General features: G+C 43.9%; 1 protein-coding gene across 2 annotated transcripts in view; it reads left to right on the forward strand.

Annotated features, from left to right (window-relative positions):
* USP47 (ubiquitin specific peptidase 47) overlaps positions 1-20,132 on the forward strand; it is a 98,273-nt gene that overhangs the window by 47,563 nt on the left and 30,578 nt on the right. For both annotated transcript variants that reach the window (XM_024196030.1, XM_024196040.1), the window contains 4 exons: positions 1,706-1,837; positions 6,262-6,338; positions 6,637-6,692; positions 19,915-20,027. In XM_024196030.1, coding sequence (XP_024051798.1) covers positions 1,706-1,837; positions 6,262-6,338; positions 6,637-6,692; positions 19,915-20,027 — 378 coding nt within the window. The remainder of the gene's footprint in view (positions 1-1,705; positions 1,838-6,261; positions 6,339-6,636; positions 6,693-19,914; positions 20,028-20,132) is intronic.

The raw sequence follows: 20,132 nt of genomic DNA on the forward strand, positions 1-20,132 counted from the left end.
CTTTCTACTTCAGACACTTGAGCCTTCGGACTAATGACAAAGTTAAATCAGATACTTTTGTTTCTGGTTCTGTAGAGGTCCCCACTCTTTTCCCCCCATGCCCCAGTCCAAATTTTAGACCACAGAATTACGTTTTAAAGATACAAAAAAAAAAAAAAAAAGGAAACTACTTTTTGGCCTTCATTACACATTGGTTGAAAGTGTACAGAGAAGAATGGTAGTGTAATGGTCTCATCCTCAATATTTTAATCCCGGCTCTGACATAGTTCGTGACTGTGAAACAAATAGGTACGGTGACTTGCCTAATTTCCCCATGTGTAAAATGTGAATATTAACTACCTGACATAAGAAAATTGTTTTGAACAGTAATGCCTCACAAATGTATTATGAGAATTAAAGTTTGTAAATTATATTGAAGATAAGTGCCTTGTCTATGCTAAATATTAGAGAGATGGCAGTTGCTTCCATAGTTAAGGTGAAATACGCCTGCACAGTTAAAGTTGTTGAGTCAACTTAACTGTGAATGTTTGTACGTTCAGATGTTTGTGGAGTTTATAAATTTAATTTGAGCTTAACTTCCTGGGTTGGCACTATTCACATTTTTTAAACTGTACCGTATTATCAGGGCCGGCTCTAGGCACCAGCAAAACAAGCTGGTGCTTGGGGCGGCACATTTTTAGGGGCGGCATGGCCGGCGCCAGAATGCCGCCCCTGCCACCCCTAAAAATGTGCCCCGGCCGCCCTAGCTCACCTCCGCTGATGCCGCTTGCGCGCCGCGGCACGCGAAATAGCTGATTCGCACGCTGCTGCTCACCCTCCCTCCCAGGCTTGAGAGCCTGGGAGGGAGGGGGAGACTCTGAGCGGCCGCGGCGCGTGTGCCGCTTCTCCCCCTCCCTCCCTCCCTCCTAGGCTTGAGAGCCTGGGGGGAGGAGGCAGGGCTGGGGATTTGGGGAAGGGGCGGAGTTGAGGCGGGGCTGGGGGTGGGGTAAGAAAAAAACCGGGGGGCGGCCAAAATTGTTTTTGCTTGGGGCGGAAAAATCCTAGAGCCGGCCCTGCGTATTATTATTTATTTCTTTGAGTTAGTGAAACTTTCCTATCCTTAACATCCGATAGTTTTTTGTCTGAAAATTATTTTTATTAATTTTTAATGCCAGGTTCATACTCTACAGCAGGCTTTCTTTGTTTTCTTTGGATAAGGAGAATATTGTAAGTAAGGTGGGGATAACATTTAATATTTTATATCTGCATTCATATTTGGCATCTGTATAAGAAGGAAGGGTGGTCCTGTGGTTTTAAGGCAGTTGACTGGGACTCAGACTGGCTCTGTGACCTTGGACAAGTCACTCATCTTTCAGTTCCTCTCTTCCACATTAGTAAAATGAAGATAATACTTCCTTTGTCTTACCTGTTTTTTAGATAGTGGCTCTTTGAGGGTGGGGACTGTCTCTTTCTATGCGTTTTTTACAGCGCCTAGCACAATGGGGCTCTGATCTTGGTTGGGGCTTCTGGGTGCTACTGTAATTCTACTAATAATAATGCAGAATAGTACTTGTAGAGAGCTCTATGCACAATTGCTTCATAGTTATTTTTCATGTAACTATACACAATTGAGAAACGTTTTTTAAATAACACAGGTGCAGTTTGTCAGAATGAGGTATTACAAGTTCTCTGTTCCTTACTTGGATTTTTTTTTTCTCTTTCCTAGAATTCTTTACTGTATGAGCTCTTTTCTGTAATGGTCCATTCAGGAAGTGCTGCTGGTGGCCATTACTATGCCTGCATAAAATCTTTTAATGATGAGCAGTGGTATAGTTTCAATGATCAACACGTCAGCAAGGTAAAGTAATATTTGCTGCTTTGTTTCCCCCATAAATGAAACAATGAACTTGTATTATTGTTCATGACTCTCACTTGTAGTATTTGAAGTAACATGCATATTTTTGAAGTTACAGTGCACAGACTTTGAATTTAGTTTATATCACTTTTTCAGCTCATCTAGTCTCAACTTGTTCATGTATATATAATTCATTACTTAATTTGAATGTTAAGTGCTTTTGCAAAATCTTTTCATATGAAGAATGTTACATGTGATTCTTTTTTATTTTAATTTTTCATATATTAAGTAGTCTCATATTTCCAGCCACCATCAGTGCAGACTGCATGATTTAGCCTGTCTGGATCTGTGAGGACCTAAGATATTTCTTTTTGAGGGAAGAATGCCTTCAGAATGTGGTTTTTTGAATCTCTCCTCCCCTCCGCCCCCTTTCTTTGCCTTTTTGTATCACTATTGGATCAAGAAATGGAAGTAGCAATGCAAACCAAAGAGCTAGGAAATAATGGTCCACTCTTTGTGGTAGCACTCTACAAGTCTTCATTGTAGGCTCAGTACTTGCTATCATGGTGCCCCCCGAGGGCAGTTTGTTTGCTCCTCTGAGCAAGTCTTCTGCCTGCAGCATGGTCTGTCATCAGTCACCATCTGTGCAATATAGCAAGTTAATTGGGTGGTGTTAATTCTCAAGAAATATGAGAGATTTCCGGATATAGGAAGAGGCAAGGTTACCTGCTTCAGCTGATCAGGACATGTTATGGCTTCTCCATGCTGCTTTATCCTGTTTAATAGAAATCTTCGTTTTTTTAGGCTAATTTTGCTCTTTATTTACTGTCCCCCTTCTTCCACGCCACCTCTGTACATAAGAAAACACAACATATTCTTTCTGGCTAAAGATTTTGAGAAGTCTAACATTCCCATCTCTCTTCCCTTAAGGAATTGTTCCCTGACCCTAGGAGAAAAGTTCATGGTCCTGGCACTGTCTTCCTGTAAAGACTTTGAGGATGGTTCTGATGAACTTCCATAAGGCATCCTGATGATTAAGGGAGGGAAAGTCTTATAGGAGTGGAAGTCTCCTGTTAAATGTGAAAGCCTTGTCCGCTTTAGTCTTATGCCTTCCCCTTTAAAATACACAAGGGCAACTTCCTGCTTGTTTAAAGAGTTAATGTAATAGTTCTGCCATAATTCAAAGGTAGTGGAGTTAATCCTGTCCTGCTCCAAAGCTTCACATATCTTTACCTTAGTAAAGCTTTTGATACTGTCTCCATGACCTTCTCATAAGCAAACTAGGGAAATGCAACCTAGATGGTGCTACTATAAGATGGGTGCAAAACTGGTTGGAAAAACGTTCCCTGAGAGTAGTTATCAATAGTTCACAGTCATGCTGGAAAGGGCATAACAAGTGGGGTCCCCCAGGGATCGGTTCTGGGTCCGGTTCAGTTCAATATCTTCATCAATGATTTAGATAATGGCATAAAGAGTACACTTATAAAGTTTGCGGACGATACCAAATTGGGAGGGGTTGCAAGTGCTTTGGGGGATAGGATTAAAATTCAAAATGATCTGGACCAACTGGAGAAATGGACTGAAATAAATACGATGAAATTCAATAAGGACAAATGCAAAGTACTCAATTTAGGAAAGAACAATCAGTTGCACACATACAAAATGGGAAATGACTGCCTAGGAAGGAGTACTGCGGAAAGGGATCTGGAGGTCATAGTGGACAACAAACTAAATATGAGTCACCACACGGTCACCCCGGGGGGGGGGGGCAATTTGCCCCGGGCCCCACAGGGGTCCCCACGAGAATATAGTATTATATAGTATTGCAACTTTTTTTATGGAAGGGGTCCCCGAAATTGCTTTGCCCTAGGCCCCCTGAAGCCTCTGGGCGGCCCTGAGTCAACAGTGTCACACTGTTGCAAAAAAAGCGAACATAATTCTGGGATGTATTAGCAGGAATGTTGTAAGCAAGACATGAGAAGTAATTCTACGCTCTACTCTGCTGATTAGGCCTCAGCTGGAGTATTGTGTCCAGTTCTGGGCGCCACATTTCAGGAAAGATGTGGAGAAATTGGAAAAAGTCCAGAGAAGAGAAGACAGAGAGGGGACAGAACCATTTTCAAGTACATAAAAGGTTGTTACAAGGAGGAGGGAAAAGAATTGTTCTTAACCTCTGAGGATAGGACAAGAATTGGGCTATAAGGTGGATAGAAAGCTGGCTAGATCAGCAGGCTCAACTGGTAGTGATCAATGGCTTGATGTCTAGCTGGCAGCTGGTGTCAAGTGGAGTGCCCCAGGAATCCATCCTGGGGCTGATTTTGTTCATTAATGTTTTGTTTTTATTAATTTGTTCATTAACATCTTCATTAATGATCTGGATGATGGGATGGATTGCACCCTCAGCAAGTTTGCAGATGACAGTAATCTGGGGGGTAGAGGTAGATATGCTGAAGGGTAGGGATAGGGTTCAGAGTGACCTAAACAAATTGGAGGTTTGGGTCAAAAGAAATCTGATGAGGTTCAACAAGGACAAGTGCAGAGTCCTGCACTTAGGACGGAAGAATCCCATGCACTGCTACAGGCTGGGGATGACTGGCTAAGCGGCAGTTCTGCAGAAAAGGACCTGGGAATTACAGTGGACGAGAAGCTGGATATGAGTCAACAGTGTGCCCTTGTTGCCAAGAAGGCTAACGGCATATTGGGTTGCATTAGTAGGAGCGTTGCCAGCAGATCGAGGGAAGTGATTATTCCCCTCTATTCAGCACTGGTGAGGCCACATCTAGAGTATTGCGTCCAGTTTTGGTCCCCCCACTACACAAAGGGGTGGACAAATTGGAGAGAGTCCAGTGGAGGGCAACGAAAATGATTAGGGGGCTGGGGCACATGACTTACGAGGAGAGGCTGAGGGAACTGGGCTTGTTTAGTCTGCAGAAGATTAGAGTGGGAGGGGGCGGGAGGGGATTTGATTGCAGCCTTCAAGTACCTGAAGGGTTTCAGAGAGGATGGAGCTAGGCTGTTCTCAGTGATACCAGATGACAGAACAAGAAGCAATGGTCTCAAGTTGCAGTGGGGGAGGTCTAGGTTGGATATTAGGAAAAACTCTTTCTGTAAGAGGCGGTGAAACACTGGAATGGGTTACCTAGGGAGGTGGTGGAATCTCAATCCTTAAAGGTTTTTAAGGCTCTGGTTGGGATGATTTAGTTGGGGTTGGTCCTACTTTGAGCAGGGGGTTGGACTAGATGACCTCCTGAGGTCCCTTCCAACCCTAATTTTCTATTATTCTTCTATGATTCTAAGAAGCAATGGGCTTAAATTGCAGCAAGGGAGGTTTAGGTTGGACATTAGGAAAAACTTCCTGTCAGGGTGGTTAAGCACTGGAATAAATTGCCTAGGGAGGTTGTGGAGTCTCCGTCATTGGAGATTTTTAAGAGCAGGTTAGACAAACACCTGTCAGGAATGGTCTAGATAATACTTAATCCTGCCATGAGTGCAGGGGACTGGACTAGATGGTCCCTTCCAGTCTTATGTTTCTATGCTAAATGTAACTATAAATCTACATTATTGTTTTACTGACAAGAGCTCCATTTGAAGTCAATGGCAAAATTCCCATTGAGTCAAGATTTTATCCTAGATTTCTGTCCCTAAAAAGAATTTAGTAGCCGTACTCCCAAAACACTTACAAAAGTTATGATGGTGATGCTAGTGGATGCTCTGAGGACCGACTAAGTCTATGGGGATGTATGTGTGTATATACACACACACACACACACACACACACACACACACACACACACACACATACATACAATATTGAATTTGAGGTGTAGCTTAAGCAAAGCCATACTGTTACTGTACCATTTTAAATTAGGCAAATCCATCGCTTGTAGTTATTAGGGTTTCTTTGGTAGCTGACCCAAAGTGTTTTAAGAGAGCTTACAACTTGCTTTTCTTCTACATTTTTCCAGTTGGGACTGATTTTTTTGAAGTATGACCTTCTTTGAACTCTTATCTAACAGGAAATGTGCCTTCTGGGATTTTCTACATTGAACGTATTTACTTGAATTTTTAAACCATGCTATAGAAGTAACTTTTGAAATTCATATGGAAGTTGAAAGAGACTGTATTTGCTGTCATGTTTCTCATAATGCATATTAAAATTTGTCTAAAACTCACACTTCAAAAAAATTAAGGATATTTATTTTTCAACCTAAAAGGGAGACCTAATCACCTCTAGACACACAACTTTTATTTTCTTGTGCATTTAGAAAATAAAAAGAAACAAATGTAAAATAGTGATGAGTTTAGTATGATCTGAGTCCACATTGACTAGATTGTCAGTTTTTCCAATACTAATAAATGCTCATTGACTATTGTTACTTGACAAAGAATGAACTTTTTAAAAAAAAACCAACTGGTTTTGCTTCTAGATTACCCAAGAAGATATTAAGAAAACATATGGTGGGTCCTCTGGAAGCAGAGGCTATTATTCCAGTGCTTTTGCTAGGTTAGTATATCTCTAATATTCTTTCTTTTTTAATATTGGTATAGTCCAACCAAACTGTTTGCATGCCACATTATGGTAAAAATGGTATGCAAAATAATTCTAAAAATTGATGACAATTTCAAATCTTCTAGCAATAGTATGAATTTCATGTTTAAAAACAATATTTGTGATTATTGAATTAATATACAGTATTACAGTTGCCATGTACAGCTATTTATTATATTAATAACTTTAATAAAAAAATTTATTTTGGCTTCCAAGTCAGATACTGATATTCTTAAAAATATTTCCCTCTTAGCTCCACAAATGCATATATGCTTATATACAGACTGAAGGATCCGACAAGAAATGCAAGTAAGTGTGTGGTTTTTGGTTGGTTGGTTGGTTTGTTTTTTTTACAGATTTTGACTAAAAATGTTAATTTCAGAGTAGGAAGGCTTTTTAGAGTGTATATGGGGTTCTAATTGCTATGTCTGTTAGACTTGATATTTTTATAATGAGCGTAAGTAATTTTCATACGTGAGGCAAAGTAGAAGTGCAATTTTCTTTTGTAGTTACTCTTTACCCTTTTAAAATAATTTGCTCACTTGCCAGTGTGATAATTCATGGTATTAGGATAGGAGTGTCTGTTTGGTAGGTATTACTGAAAGGTTTGTTCTCTTTGTCTTGCTGATATAACCAGTATTCATAGGCCTTCAGGAGCAATTTGTCTTCTCTGTGTAGACATTTTTCAGGTACTTTAAACAAGGATAATAAAAAAGCAAATAAGGAAGCTTAATGTTTTTCCATTTAGATTCCATTCAGCACTAGAACAGCGGGGAGGGGGAAAGGGGTGCGAGTAGGTGATGCAGCAGGGTCAAAGCTCTGTAAAGTACAGTAGAAGCTTGTTTTCAAAATATTAAATTGTGGGAAGAACCAGCATATTAAGATTAGTCCATGTTTTTTTTCCTTTCCTTTTATAATACAGGGAGATATGGTCAGTTGTAGAAATGTACCCAAAACAGTAGTAGTGGCTACACAAAATATCCTACCACCTAATAAGTAAGAATAGAGTATTTTTTTTTTTTTTTTTTTTTTTAGAATAAGAATCAATGGAATTACTGCAAAGATGAACTTGGTTTGTGATTTCAAAGCTATAGTTTTAAAGAAAGTAAAGCTCTAGTGTAACCCCAGTCCATTGCCACAAAGGGAAGATAGCTCAGCTTCTGTGCTGAAAAACATTTAAAATTGTTTACAGATTCTGACAGCTGGTATTAGAACTAAATTTAGCCGTATCAAATATATATTTATTTTTATATTGATAACAAAAATAGGTGTCTGCCTGGACTTTAGAGGCCCTGAAATAATTTAATTTAGCCCTCCTCCCCTCCCCCCAGCGTAATGGATTGCTTTTCCAGTACCAGCAGATTAGAAACCTTTCCACCTCACATAGACCTCTTTAATTCTCAACACCCTCCCTGCCATAAATACCTAGGGGATAGGATGGGCCTGCTGATTAACAGATTTGGGCTCTGACGAACCAGAGTAAGTAAAATCCAGAAGCAGTGATCTCTTATGGGGAGAGCGCTCTCAATTGCCTACTTCTATTTATTTCAGTTGTGCTAGCATGTAGATGCCCCACTAAGGATTGTTTACACAGCATATAATATAATGAAGGGTTAGACCCATAACAAGGGAGCTTTATCTTAAGCATCTCTGATCTCAAGAGGAGCAGTATGGCATTGGGAGAGAGGTGGTCTTGTGGGAACCATGTCGCAAACCATTTAGGTCTTTGTATGTTAAAATCAACACTGTGAATTCCACCAAGAAACTTATTTGGCAGTCAATACAGATTCCAAAGCATTGGTGTGTCTCTTCTGGCTCAGAATTATGCTTAATAGTGCAGAATATAATTGCCTGATTAACTTCAGTTTCTTAATGGCGTCAATGTCAACGTGAATAACTGCCCTAAGGTCTTCATCAAAGAGAAGAAGTTGCATTTTTCTCTCCAGGTGCAGGTTGAAAAAGTGTTCTTGGCCGTACTCGCTATGTGGTTGCTAAGCAGGCCAGTATATCTTAACGTGTGCATCTGTTACAGATGGCAGTCCCATCTATTTGTAGATGTGTGGCTGTCACCTGCATATGCAGTTGATGAATTCCATCACCTCACAAACGGGTGATAGAGCATTCAGCACTCAGTTGTGTGTGCATGCAAAGTTGTGCATATGTGTGTGGGGAATGGATTGAAAATCTGGCCTATGTAATAACATTCTGCCATTGTAACTGTATTAAAAGGAAAGCTAGACAATCATCAGTTTCCCTTAACCCTTTCCTGCTGCGTGAAATTTTAGACTGCATAAAATTGACCAGAAAGTCAATCAATTAGAACAGCTATGAGCAAGATTATGCAGTCAAGGAAATTAGCAGCAAACATTGTGAAGATAACAGCAAAATATCAGTTTGAATTGACACCTTGGAATTTAATTCAAAGAACTTACATTGATGGTTTAGATATATTTTGGACTTGCATGGTGAATTTTGAGCCTTCTGTTATATTTTTAGACAAAAAAGGTCATTTTGCAACTTCAGAATTGTACCATTCCTTGCTTGCTTATTAGTCTGGCTGCTTCAATACCAGTTGTTTCAATGGCAGCTATGAGAATATCCTTTTTTTTTTTTTTTTTCAAGTCCAAGCTTGATTTAACACAAATCATATTTGTTTACAGTTAAAAAGCAAAGAATTTTCTTCCAGCTTGCATAGATATATTTTGGACAGGATACCACTGGTTCTTCTTTGGATGCTGGTCCCTGTATGTATTCCACTGTGGGATATACATGTGTTCCATGTGCCTGGAGTCGGAGAATTTTGAAAGTAGTGTCCCTTAGCCTGCATGTGTGCCCTTGCTTTCCTCGTGCCTTCAACCAAGGAGATAAGGGGAGGCAGGCCGACCACCTCTCCAGTTTCTTCTTATTTCAACATGCCTGTGTTGGAACCTCCAGTGTTTGGAGCTCTCCTTCGAATTCTTCTTTCTGTAAATATTAAACATTGCCTTTGTTGTTATAGTTATTTCTATAGTTTTAATAACTTTTAGTAAAGTATTTATAGTTAGGTAGATTTTCTACCTCCTGCCCCACCCTCCCAATACACTGTTACGTGTATCAGACTATTCCCAGGACTCAGAGCTTCAAGAATTGTGTGTCCTGCCCCTGTTCCTTTTCACTCAGCGATGACCATTTGCTCTGCTTATGCTGTCTCAGAGAGGCACACATCGTAGTTAGGTGTAATATCTGCCAGTCTTTCCCTAGCCATACCTGTGAGCCGTGGGAATTTTGGCTCAGAATAGGAGGCCAGGAGGCTGCAGTCAGACCCAGGCTGTAGGATCCCCTCCTGCCTCCCATACATTGGCCTGAATCTACATGGAGTACACCCCGTGCCACGAGGTCCAACTCTGCTACAGGAGAGTCTGTACCCACAGAGGCTCATCAGGAAGGCAGAGAGTGCTTGCACGAACATAAAGGCAGGTCCCCTTCTAAATTGGCTCTTAGATCATCTGACACAATGCCACATAAGTTGAGAGAACCTACTCTGTCAATCTCTAAGAACTTAAGATGTACTGAGTCCCTGGGACAGCACTCTAAAGCCCATCCTGTGAGGGCTCTTTCCATACCAGACCCTGTTCTGAACAGTCAAAGCTTCCTCCTGACCCTGCTGAAGACAAGGACTGTGAACCAGTTCCGCCTATACCAAGAAGTTTGCTACTTTTGTCTCCTGATGATGCAGTCACCCTGGCATCTCCGTCACCTCTGGATGACCATAAACACTCAGTAGTTATTGCACAGGGTGGGAGAAGCACTCCAGATCTCTCTCAGGAAGAGGCCAGGATCACCAGCATAAACTCCTGGATATTTTGCAAACCACCAGATTCAGCCAAATAACACTTCCAGTCAACAAAGTTTATTCTTGAACCTGCTAGAGCAGTCTGGGAATACACCAGCAACATAAGCCCTTACCGCCGAGAGAAACTATCTTCTAGCCTTCAGTTTTTGTATAGTGAACTGTCAAGCACTGTTGGCTAAGTACAACTATTTCAACTGCTCAAAATTCATGGATTTTGTAGACAAGCAACCACAACAAGATAGAGCTAATTTCCAGGCTCTTATTGATGAAGGCAAGCTGGTGGCCAGAACTGCACTTCAATCAGCAGTTGATACAGCAGAGACATCATCTATGTCGATGGCAATAGTCATTGTAATTGGTTGAGAGTCATGGTTACACACCTCAGGATTTCCCAGGGAGATCCAAGACACCATGGAGGACTTGGCTGTCTTCACCAAAGGGCTTTTCAGTGAAAGGACAGATGAGACACCCTTTTCAATGAAAGTCCTTACACACTTCAAAGGATTCTAGAGCCACTCTCCATTCCCTGGTAATGTATACACGTACCCCAAAAAGGAAATAGCACAGGCAGCCTTACAGACCAAGACCGGCACCTCTGTTTTATCACCAGTGATCTTATGACCCTCCTCATAAGAGGCAGAGAGTACAGAAGTCTTGTTTCCTTGCATCCTCACATCTACAGTACCATCTCAATCCCATCCGCTGATGAAAATAAAATTTTGACTGGAATTTGAGAGCTACAAACCATTAACAATACCACCACCCAACCCCCACATACCAGTTGGGGGTCGTTTAGCACTGTATTTCCACATCTGGAGTGCCAGGACTATGGACAAGTGGGTATTAGATGTATAGATTGGTATAGCCAGTTTGGCTATATGATTGTTTACTTCCCTATCTTCTCCAAAACCCCCATCCTGTTCCTCTTCAGGGGCCATTCTCATGAGAGGATTCTCAGACAGGAAATGGAGTCTCTCGTCCAACGAGGAGCAGTAGAACTCGTACCTGTTCAGTACCAAGAGAAAAAGGTTTTTACTCTACATACTTCCTAATCCTCCAAAAGAAGGGAGTTTGGAATTATCCGTTAACTGAAGTTTCGCATGGTCACTGTGGCATTTATAATCTCATCCCTGGAAAAAGACATATGGTTTACCACTCCTGATATGAAGAATGCTTGCTTTCATGTAGATATTCCCCCGATACACAGACGTTTTCTCAGACCACTGCAAATACAGAATGCTCCCATTCAGCCGTACCACTGCTCCCCAAGTCTTTGCCAAGGTCTTCCTGGAACTAACAGCTCATTTTACATAGGAGAAGACTGTGAAGTTATTCCATCTCAACAATTTGCTTCTTGCTGCCAGGAGTTGTCAGGAAGCCCACAAGACAATCTCATTCATGCTTCAGCTAGTTTCTTCTCTAGGGGTACGTCTTCACTACCCACCGGATCGGCGGGTAGTAATCGATCTATCGGGGATCGATTTATCGCGTCTCGTCTAGACACGATAAATCGATCCCCGAACGCGCTCCCTGTCGACTCCACCAGAGGCGGAAGCGGAGTCGATGGGGGAGCCGCAGCTGTTGATCGCGCGCCGTAAGTCAATCTAAGATACGTCGACTTCAGCTACGCTAGTCTCGTAGCTGAAGTTGCGTATCTTAGATCGATCCCTCCCCCTAGTGTAGACCAGCCTTAGGAGTTAAAGGCAACTTGGAAAAGTCTGTTCTTCTTTGAGTTCTTGCTCATGTTGATTCCATTCAAGATGTGTGCAGGCCCACGTGCACAGTCATCAGAGATTTTTGCCTTAGCGGTATCCGTAGGGTCGAATGTGGTGCCCACTTGAGTGCCGCGCTCATGCGTCAGTATATGAGGCGCTGCTGGTCCTACACCCTCAGTTCCTTACTGCCCATGATGGTTGGTCAAAGTGCCTTGTCTTGCATAGCAAGAGCGCTAGTGATTAACAGCCCATTGTTATTTCCTTTCTGTATAGTTTGTAAGTACTTAGTTAGCATTTTAAGTGTTAGTTGTTTAGTTTAGTGGTTAGAGTCCTGGCTGGGACTTTGCCCTGGAGCTGGGCATGCCCCGTTCCCCGGGCTTTAAGCCGTGTTCTTCATGCAACAGGGTCACTAATGCCTATTAGTGACCCTCATAGCAGCTGTTTGAAGTGCTTGGGGGAATCCCATATAAAGAAGTAGTGCAGGATTTGCAAAAAATTTCGTCCCAGAACACAAAAGGAGATGGACCGCTTGAGAGCCCTCCTGATGGAGGCAGCACTGTGCCCAGCGTCGGAGCCCTCCTGATGGGATTCTGCTCCTAGCACCTCTGCATTGGTGCAGAGTGCCCAACCAGCACTGGGATTCTCCCAGAACCGTTCCCCCTTGCCGGTGCCCAAGAAGTGTCCGAAGAAAAAGGGCTCCCCAGCACCGTTCAAGGAGGGGAAGGGGGCTTTGGGCAAAGGACCTAGTTCAGGACATGTGCCCACCCCGGAGCTACAGGGGAGTACCGCTAAGGTCGGACCCCCTAGCCCAGACAAGGATCTGCCTCCAACTCCTGGGAGTCGTAGGGGATCTTGGCTTCTATAGGAACTTTTGTTGTCTGAGATGGCCCATGCAGCCAAAGAACTGGTGGGCCTACCGGTCCACAGATGCCATGCCAGATGCCAGAAGTGGCTAAGGCCCTGCAGCCCAAAGGCAAGTCATGGGACCTCCTCAAAGGGCAGGGGAGCACTATCGGTCCCCGGATCGCCAGAACAAGGCACCGATCCTCACTCTCCCAGTACTGACCAGCCTCCCAAGATTACCTTTGCACAGATCTTTATCACCCAGGCAGTCTCCTAGGCGCTGGTCCCCGCCGTTGCAGGACCACTAGCTATCGCAACACCGATCTCCACTGCCTTGGTACCACTTCAGGGACAGGCAGCAATCCCCGCCCTCTAGACACCAGTCTCTGAGAGTTAGTCGGTACATGCAGGCCTCCACAGCCCCGCCATGGTCACCGGAAGGGGATTGGTCTGAGTTGGAGCTGGGGTTCAGCCTATTGCCAAGGGGGTACAAATCCCTGTTGGCCCGTGAGACCAGCACGGTGTCAGCAGCATGGCAGCAGGGACAATGGCCTGGTCAATGGCCATGTTGGAACCTTTGGGGGATACTGGTGATGCCGGTCCCATACTTCCACCATGGAGACAACTCAACAGGCTTCAACACCCAAGGAGCCATCTCCAGGAAGGAGAACCCGCCCCTCCCCTGGTGATGCCCTCGTCTTCGTCGCCGGCTGAAACGGTGGCCATGCCCTTCTGGATTGGCTGTCCCCCCGAAGACTTTAAGAAGCACCAAGCTCTCCTTAAAAGGGTAGCTACCAACTTAAACCTCGAAATCGAGGAGTTGGAGGAGCAATCAGACAACTTGTTCAATGTCATATCATCCTCCACCCCGGCCCGCATTGCACTACCTGTCCACTCAGGTCCTAAAGAAGTATTTTGTCCCCACCAAGGGGTTTGACTATTTCTATACGTACCCATCAGTGGGGTCGCTGGTCATGTCCGCAGTTAACAGGAGGGACAGGTGAGCGGCACACCAAAAAATAAAGACGTCAAACGACTAGACCTCTTTGGCAGAAAGATTTATTCGACGGCTAGCCTACATTTCCGGGTATCCAACCACCAAGCCCTGTTGGGAAGGTACAATTTTAATTTATGGAACTCCCTTATCAAGTTCAGGGAGGCCCTTCCATAGGACCTGGCCCTTGAGTTTGCCACAATCCTGGAAGAGAGCAAAGCGGTGGCAAAGGGCACCCTCCATATGTTGTGAGATGCTACAGACTTGGCCACCAGAGTGGCCATGAGGTGCAGCTCTTGGCTACCATCTTTGGGGTTATCCCAAGAGAAGCAGGCCACAATCCAGGACCTCCTGTTTGAGGGTGGAGGGCTCTTCTCTGAGCTCACTGACGCAAGGCTGCATGGTCTTAAGGACTCCTGGGCCACCCTGCGGTCACTGGGCCTCCACGCTCCACAGCAGGCCAGAAAGCAGTTCCGGCCTCCTCCACTTTGGTCCTGGGGGCTTTCCCGGCAGGGGACCTACATGAGAGAGGACAAGGACAAAGACAAAGGGTTTAAGTGACACCGCCCTTTGTTCTCTCGATTGCCTGCTCAACCTGGCCCTTTGAAACACCACGGGGTCAGAGACAGCTGTTTTGGGCCACATGGTGGTCTGCACTTACATGGTCCGGCACGCACAGCTCCATCTCAGACCCTTCCAGATGTGGCTCGCATTGGTTTTCATCCCCAACAGAGACAACATAAACCAGGTAGTCAAGATTCCGGACCACATACTGTCATTGCTCACTTAATAGTTGGACCCCACATTGGGGTTGGAGGGAGTCCCCTTTGCAGCCCTGTTCCCGTCAATCAACCTGGTCTCTGATGCTTTAGCTCTGGGATGGGGAGCCGATCTGGGCGATCTCTGCATGCAAGGTTGTTGGTCGAGTCGCGATTGCTCCTTACACATAAATGTCAGGGAGCTCAGAGTGGTACGCTTAGCCTGTCAAGCTTTCCTGCCTCATATGAAAGGCAGAGTGGTTCAGGTCCTGACTAACAATACCACCGCTATGTTCTACATCAGCAGGCAAGAAGTCCTACATCTTTTGCCAAGAAGTCCTCAGGCTCTTGAACTTTTGTGTTCAGCAACCAGAAACACTTTGGCAGATCACCTCAGCAGGACCTTCTCGTCTCCCCATGAGCGGTCGCTCCATCCAGAGGTAGTCAGCATCATTTTCTACATGTGGGGGACTCCCCAGGTGAACTTGTTTGCATCCAGGCAAAACAGAAAGTGCCACACTTTCTGTTCGATTTGGGGGACAGACAGAGGGTCCCTGTCAGACGCTTTCCTGCTCCCGTGGTCGGGGGCTCTGATGTACGCCTTCCCTACCGTGCCATTAATCCAGAGTCCTCATGAAAATCAAGCAGGACAGAGCAAAAAGTAATCCTCATCACGCTGACTTGGCCACGCCAGCAGTGATTTGGCATGGTGCTAGATCTCTCGGTGGCCGCCCCATTATAGCTACTGCTCCAGATGGACCTGTTCTGTCAGAACCATAGAAGACTCTTGCATTCTAACCTGATGGCCTGGCTGCCGCATTGTTGAATGCAGATGAGCGGCTCTGGTGTCCAATAGGTCCTGCTGGGCAGCAGAAAGCTCTCTAGCAGAGCAACCTACTGGGGGAAATGGAAACTGTTTACATGCTGGTCTTCAGATAAAGGTATTCGACCCGAGAGAGCCTCACTACAGTTAATCCTGGATTATCTCCTGCATCTTAAGATCCAGGGTCTTTCTCTTTCATCTGTTGAAGTCCACTTGACCGCTATATTGGCCTTTCATCCTCCTCTTGGGGGTAGGTTGGTTTTCACCCACAACCTTTCTGCCAGGGTCCTCAAGGATTTAGAGAGCCTACACCCTAACATCAGAGACTCTGTTCCTTCGTGGACCTAAATCTTGTGCTGTCGCGACTCATGGGAGCCCCCTTTTGGGCCTCTAGCATCTTGCTCCCTCCTCCTCCTTTCCTGGAAGATTGGTTTCTTGGTGGCAATAACATCTGCCTGCAGGGGCTCCAAGATTAGGGCACTTACCTCGGAGCCGCCCTACACAGTGTTTTACAAGGACAAGGTCCAACTGCGACCTCATCCGGCCTTCCTACTCAAAGTTGTTTCGCAGTTTCATCTGACTCAGGACATATTCTTACCTGTCTTCTTCCCTAAGCCTCATAAGTCAGAGGAAGAGCACAGGTTGCACTCTCTGGATGTCCGAAGGGCACTAGCCTTCTACATTGAGAGGACCAAGCCTTTTCGTAAGTCGCCACAGTTATTCGTCACAGTGGCCGACAGGATGAAAGGTCATCCAGTGTTGGCCCAGAGAATCTCCTCTTGGATTATTGCCTATATCCGCTACTGCTACGACTGGGCCAAGGTGCCCCCTCCAGCGATTGTAACCGCCCATTCAACCAGGGCACAAGCCTCTTCGGCAGCTTTCCTAGCCCAAATGCTGATCCAGGATATCTGCAAGGCTGCCACCTGGTCGTCCGTCCGCACATTTACATGGATAATGCTTGAGAGTCATCTAGAATGGAATCGACATGAGCAAGCCCTCTAAGAAGAAAAAACAGCTTCATGCATTTAAGTTACCTCTTTTGCCAGACTCCGCCTACATTGCCTTCAGGCATGACTCTACACTGTGTATTCACCAAACATAAACAAGAACACTATGGTAACAATTCCTTCCAGAGTAACAGTTTCTCTAACATGGTGGAAGGACCCTCATCAGGTCTTTGGGGGAGGGATAGCTCAGTGATTTGAGCATTGGCCTGCTAAACCCAGGGTTGTGAGTTCAATCCTTGAGGGGGCCATTTAGGGATCTGGGGCAAAAATATGTCTGGGGATTGGTCCTGCTTGGACTAGATGACCTCCTGAGGTCCCTTCCAACCCTGATATTCTATGATTCTGTGACATCCCCTTCCTACCATCTTCTCTTTTTAGCTGGGCAGTGCACATGGACAGCCATATGTCTCAAGACACTTGGATACCTTGAGAAGCCAGGATGCACGTCAACCTTTTGGAATTTTGGACAGTTCAAGAAGCTTGCAAAGTTTTTCTGAAATTCATAATGTCCCACCATGTCCTCATAACGTTAGACAATATGGCAACCATCTTTTTACATCAAGAAACAGAAGTGTGAGATCAATCCACCTGTATGTAGAAGCAGTCACCCTATAGAACTGGTGTATCAAGAATCAGATCACACACTGCTGGCAGCTTACCTTCCAGAAACACACCATGTGCTGGCAGATGCCCTCAAACAGGCATTTTGCCATCTATCATGAGTGGGAATTGCACAAGTCAGTAGTAAGCAACATTTTCACTCAGTTCTGTTCACCTCCCAAATGAAGAAGAAATGCAACACACATTGCTCCAGAGGTGCTCTAGGGCTACACTCTCAAGGTGATGCTCTCCTTCTTTCATGATTCGGTCATCTGACCTACACCTTTCCTCCTTTACTGCTCCTACCTTGAGAAAATTCATCAAGACAGGGCAAGTCATTCTCATTGACCCGTACTGGCCCAGACAGTTTTGGTTCCCGTACTTGCAGTGGCTGTCATCCTGCTAGCATACAATCATTTTCTGACCTCTTGACCCAGGAGAGTGGCAGAATCAAGCATCTTAACCCCGATATGCTTCATCCTACAGCTTGATTTTTGGATGGCTATCAACACTAGAGCTTTCTTGTTTGGAATCCCTACAAACTGTCCTTAACAGCAGAAAGCTTCACTAGGAAATCCTGTTCAGCCAAGTGGAAGCATTTCTCCATCAGGGCATGTGAGAAGCACATATAGTCCAAGTAAGAGGATATTCCCTCAATTTTGGATTGTCTTCTTTTTCTCAAAACGGATGGCCTTTCCCTGAGTTTTTACGAGTCCACCTGGCAGCAGGCAGTATGTGCCCATCTGATGGTTACTTGGTTTTCACTCACCCATTGACTATCAGATTCTTAAAGGACCTAATTAGCACCTTTCCACCAGAAAGGAAGCCTACCCCTCATTTCAACCTGGTGCTGTAAGCTCTGTCAAAGCTTCCCTTCAAGCCATTAGCTACATGTTCCACTTCTCATTTATCTATGAAAGTTGCATTCCTTGTGGCTATCACCTCAGCCAAGAAGGTAGGTCAATTGGGAGCCCTGTTGATCCCAACCTTCTATGTACAAAAGACACAATTGATTAGAAAATCTCCCAGACTCTCTCTTTCTCTATGGGGGAAAGAGTCCGAGATCAAGCTATCTCCTCTCAGAGGATCATGAAGTGGATCTCTGGTTGTATCTTACGGTCAATTTTCTCATCTTCCTCCATCACAAGTGTAGAATGAGCCCTCAAACCCAAGAGCAAAAGCAACATCTACAGCATTGCTTCAGGAAGTGCATCTGGTTGACATTTGTAAAGCAGTGACATGGACTCCCATACATATTATTTGCGAGATGATATGCTCTAGTACAGTACTCTGCTGCTGATGGATCCTTTGGGACAGCAGTGCTTCAAACTACTCTGCTGCCTGCGACCTTGCCCTTTCCTCCTTCCTGAGTATTGCTTGTCAGTCACTCATAGTGGAATACACATAGGGACCAGCACTCGGAGGTTTTTTATAGTAACTGGAGGTTATTTGTGATGTGTGGTCCCTGTCTTTCCCTGTGCTTCAGACCTTACTTGGATTCATGGTAAAGAAGGAACTGGAGAGGCGGTTGGCCGAAATGCCCTTTCATTCCTCATTTGGAGGCACAAGGGTAAGGGCGCCGGGTGCATGCCAACGGACACTGCTTCCAAAGTTCTCGGACTCCGGGCACATGGAGCACATGTTTATCCCACAGTGGAATACAGATAGGGAACACACATCTCAAAGAACCTCCAGTTACCATAAGGCAAGTAACCTCCTTATCTCTGTCCCATGCCAGTATATTTCTCCATACAGTGAATAATGGTATACCTCTAGCTTCAAAGGAAATACAACATTTTGTGTGTAATAGGGAAAAAAATTACAAGAGAACAGCTATAGGCTATGTACCGGGTTCCAGTGATTTCTGAGAAGTTGGGTGGCTTTAGGTATATATTAACTATAAAGAAATACCATATGCTTTAGTGGAAACAAAGATATGAGTTAGAGACCATTAAAGAATTCTCCAGCTTGCAATAGGTTGAGTAGGTTGGTGATAGAATGCTGTCAGCCCAAGGATTTTTACAAAATATATGGCTAAAATAGAATATCTAAAAGCAGAGAACATAGAATTGAGTGATGCAACATTTGAATGACTGAAATAATATTGGTCATTCCCAGCAAGAACCAGTAATTTCCATATGCTGTTTACTCTGAAGTTCCACAAAACCTGTAACTAATCAACCGCTGAGCATGTTTTCACAAAGATGCATTGGATAGTATTTTCTCAAGAAACAAAAATAGTGAGGATTCTCAAATTTCAGCATCATCAATGTCTAACCTTTATGATATATTTTCATATTGTCCAATGCCTAACTATGGGCAGCCCACATCTTCTACAAAGGAGGTGATATCCTAAACTACTTTTTAAACTCGAGAAGGAATGTGTCCAATTCCACAGGGCGTATGTGACACTTGTAGGCCAAAAGACTTCATTTGCAGGTGTTAACTTGTTCCTCCTTTAACTTTTTGAGAAATGTCACAGATTCTACATTTCTCCCTTTGTAGCAGAGAATCTTACCTACTGCACTGCTCTACATTAAAAAACAAATTATTTTATCATTATATTGATGATATAAGTTGGAATGTTCTCCTGTTCCTGGAAGGTGAGTGAGTTGATTGTAATAAAAAAACATAGTCTTCAGTCTTGACTCTTGATAAACAGCAAAACTCCTTGCTGACGCTGCATTATTATCTAACACTGTCCTTAGTGGAATTCTAATCTCTCTGATAATGCAGGAGTACAACTGAAGAAATAAAATCAAGTTGACCTCACCTCCCCTTAAAACACAGGCGAAAACAGTCAGTAGCTTAACTGAAAAGAATAAAGTAGGAAGGGAAGAATTTGTCAGGTTGCTGAGAGGATATTGCAAACAGTGAAGAATTCTACAAAAAAAGTGCCATTTAAAAAGTAGTCTTCCTTTTAATCAGCATTTAATTTGTTTGTTTTTATTTATAGAATTTCTTGAAGTGAATGAATATCCAGAGCATATTAAACAATTGGTACAGAAAGAAAAAGAGTTAGAAGAGCAAGAAAAGAAGCAACGTGAAATTGAGCGCAATACTTGCAAGGTTAGAATTCCAGGTTGCTCATCATTGACTCTAAACTTCTATTAAGAACAGTTGAAATACGTTGTAAATGATTACTACAATACCATGAGTCTTATATAGTGTGTG

Source organism: Terrapene carolina, unplaced genomic scaffold (genome assembly GCF_002925995.2).
Source record: "Terrapene carolina triunguis isolate 2854851 unplaced genomic scaffold, T_m_triunguis-2.0 Scaffold96, whole genome shotgun sequence".
Taxonomy (NCBI): domain Eukaryota; kingdom Metazoa; phylum Chordata; order Testudines; family Emydidae; genus Terrapene; species Terrapene triunguis.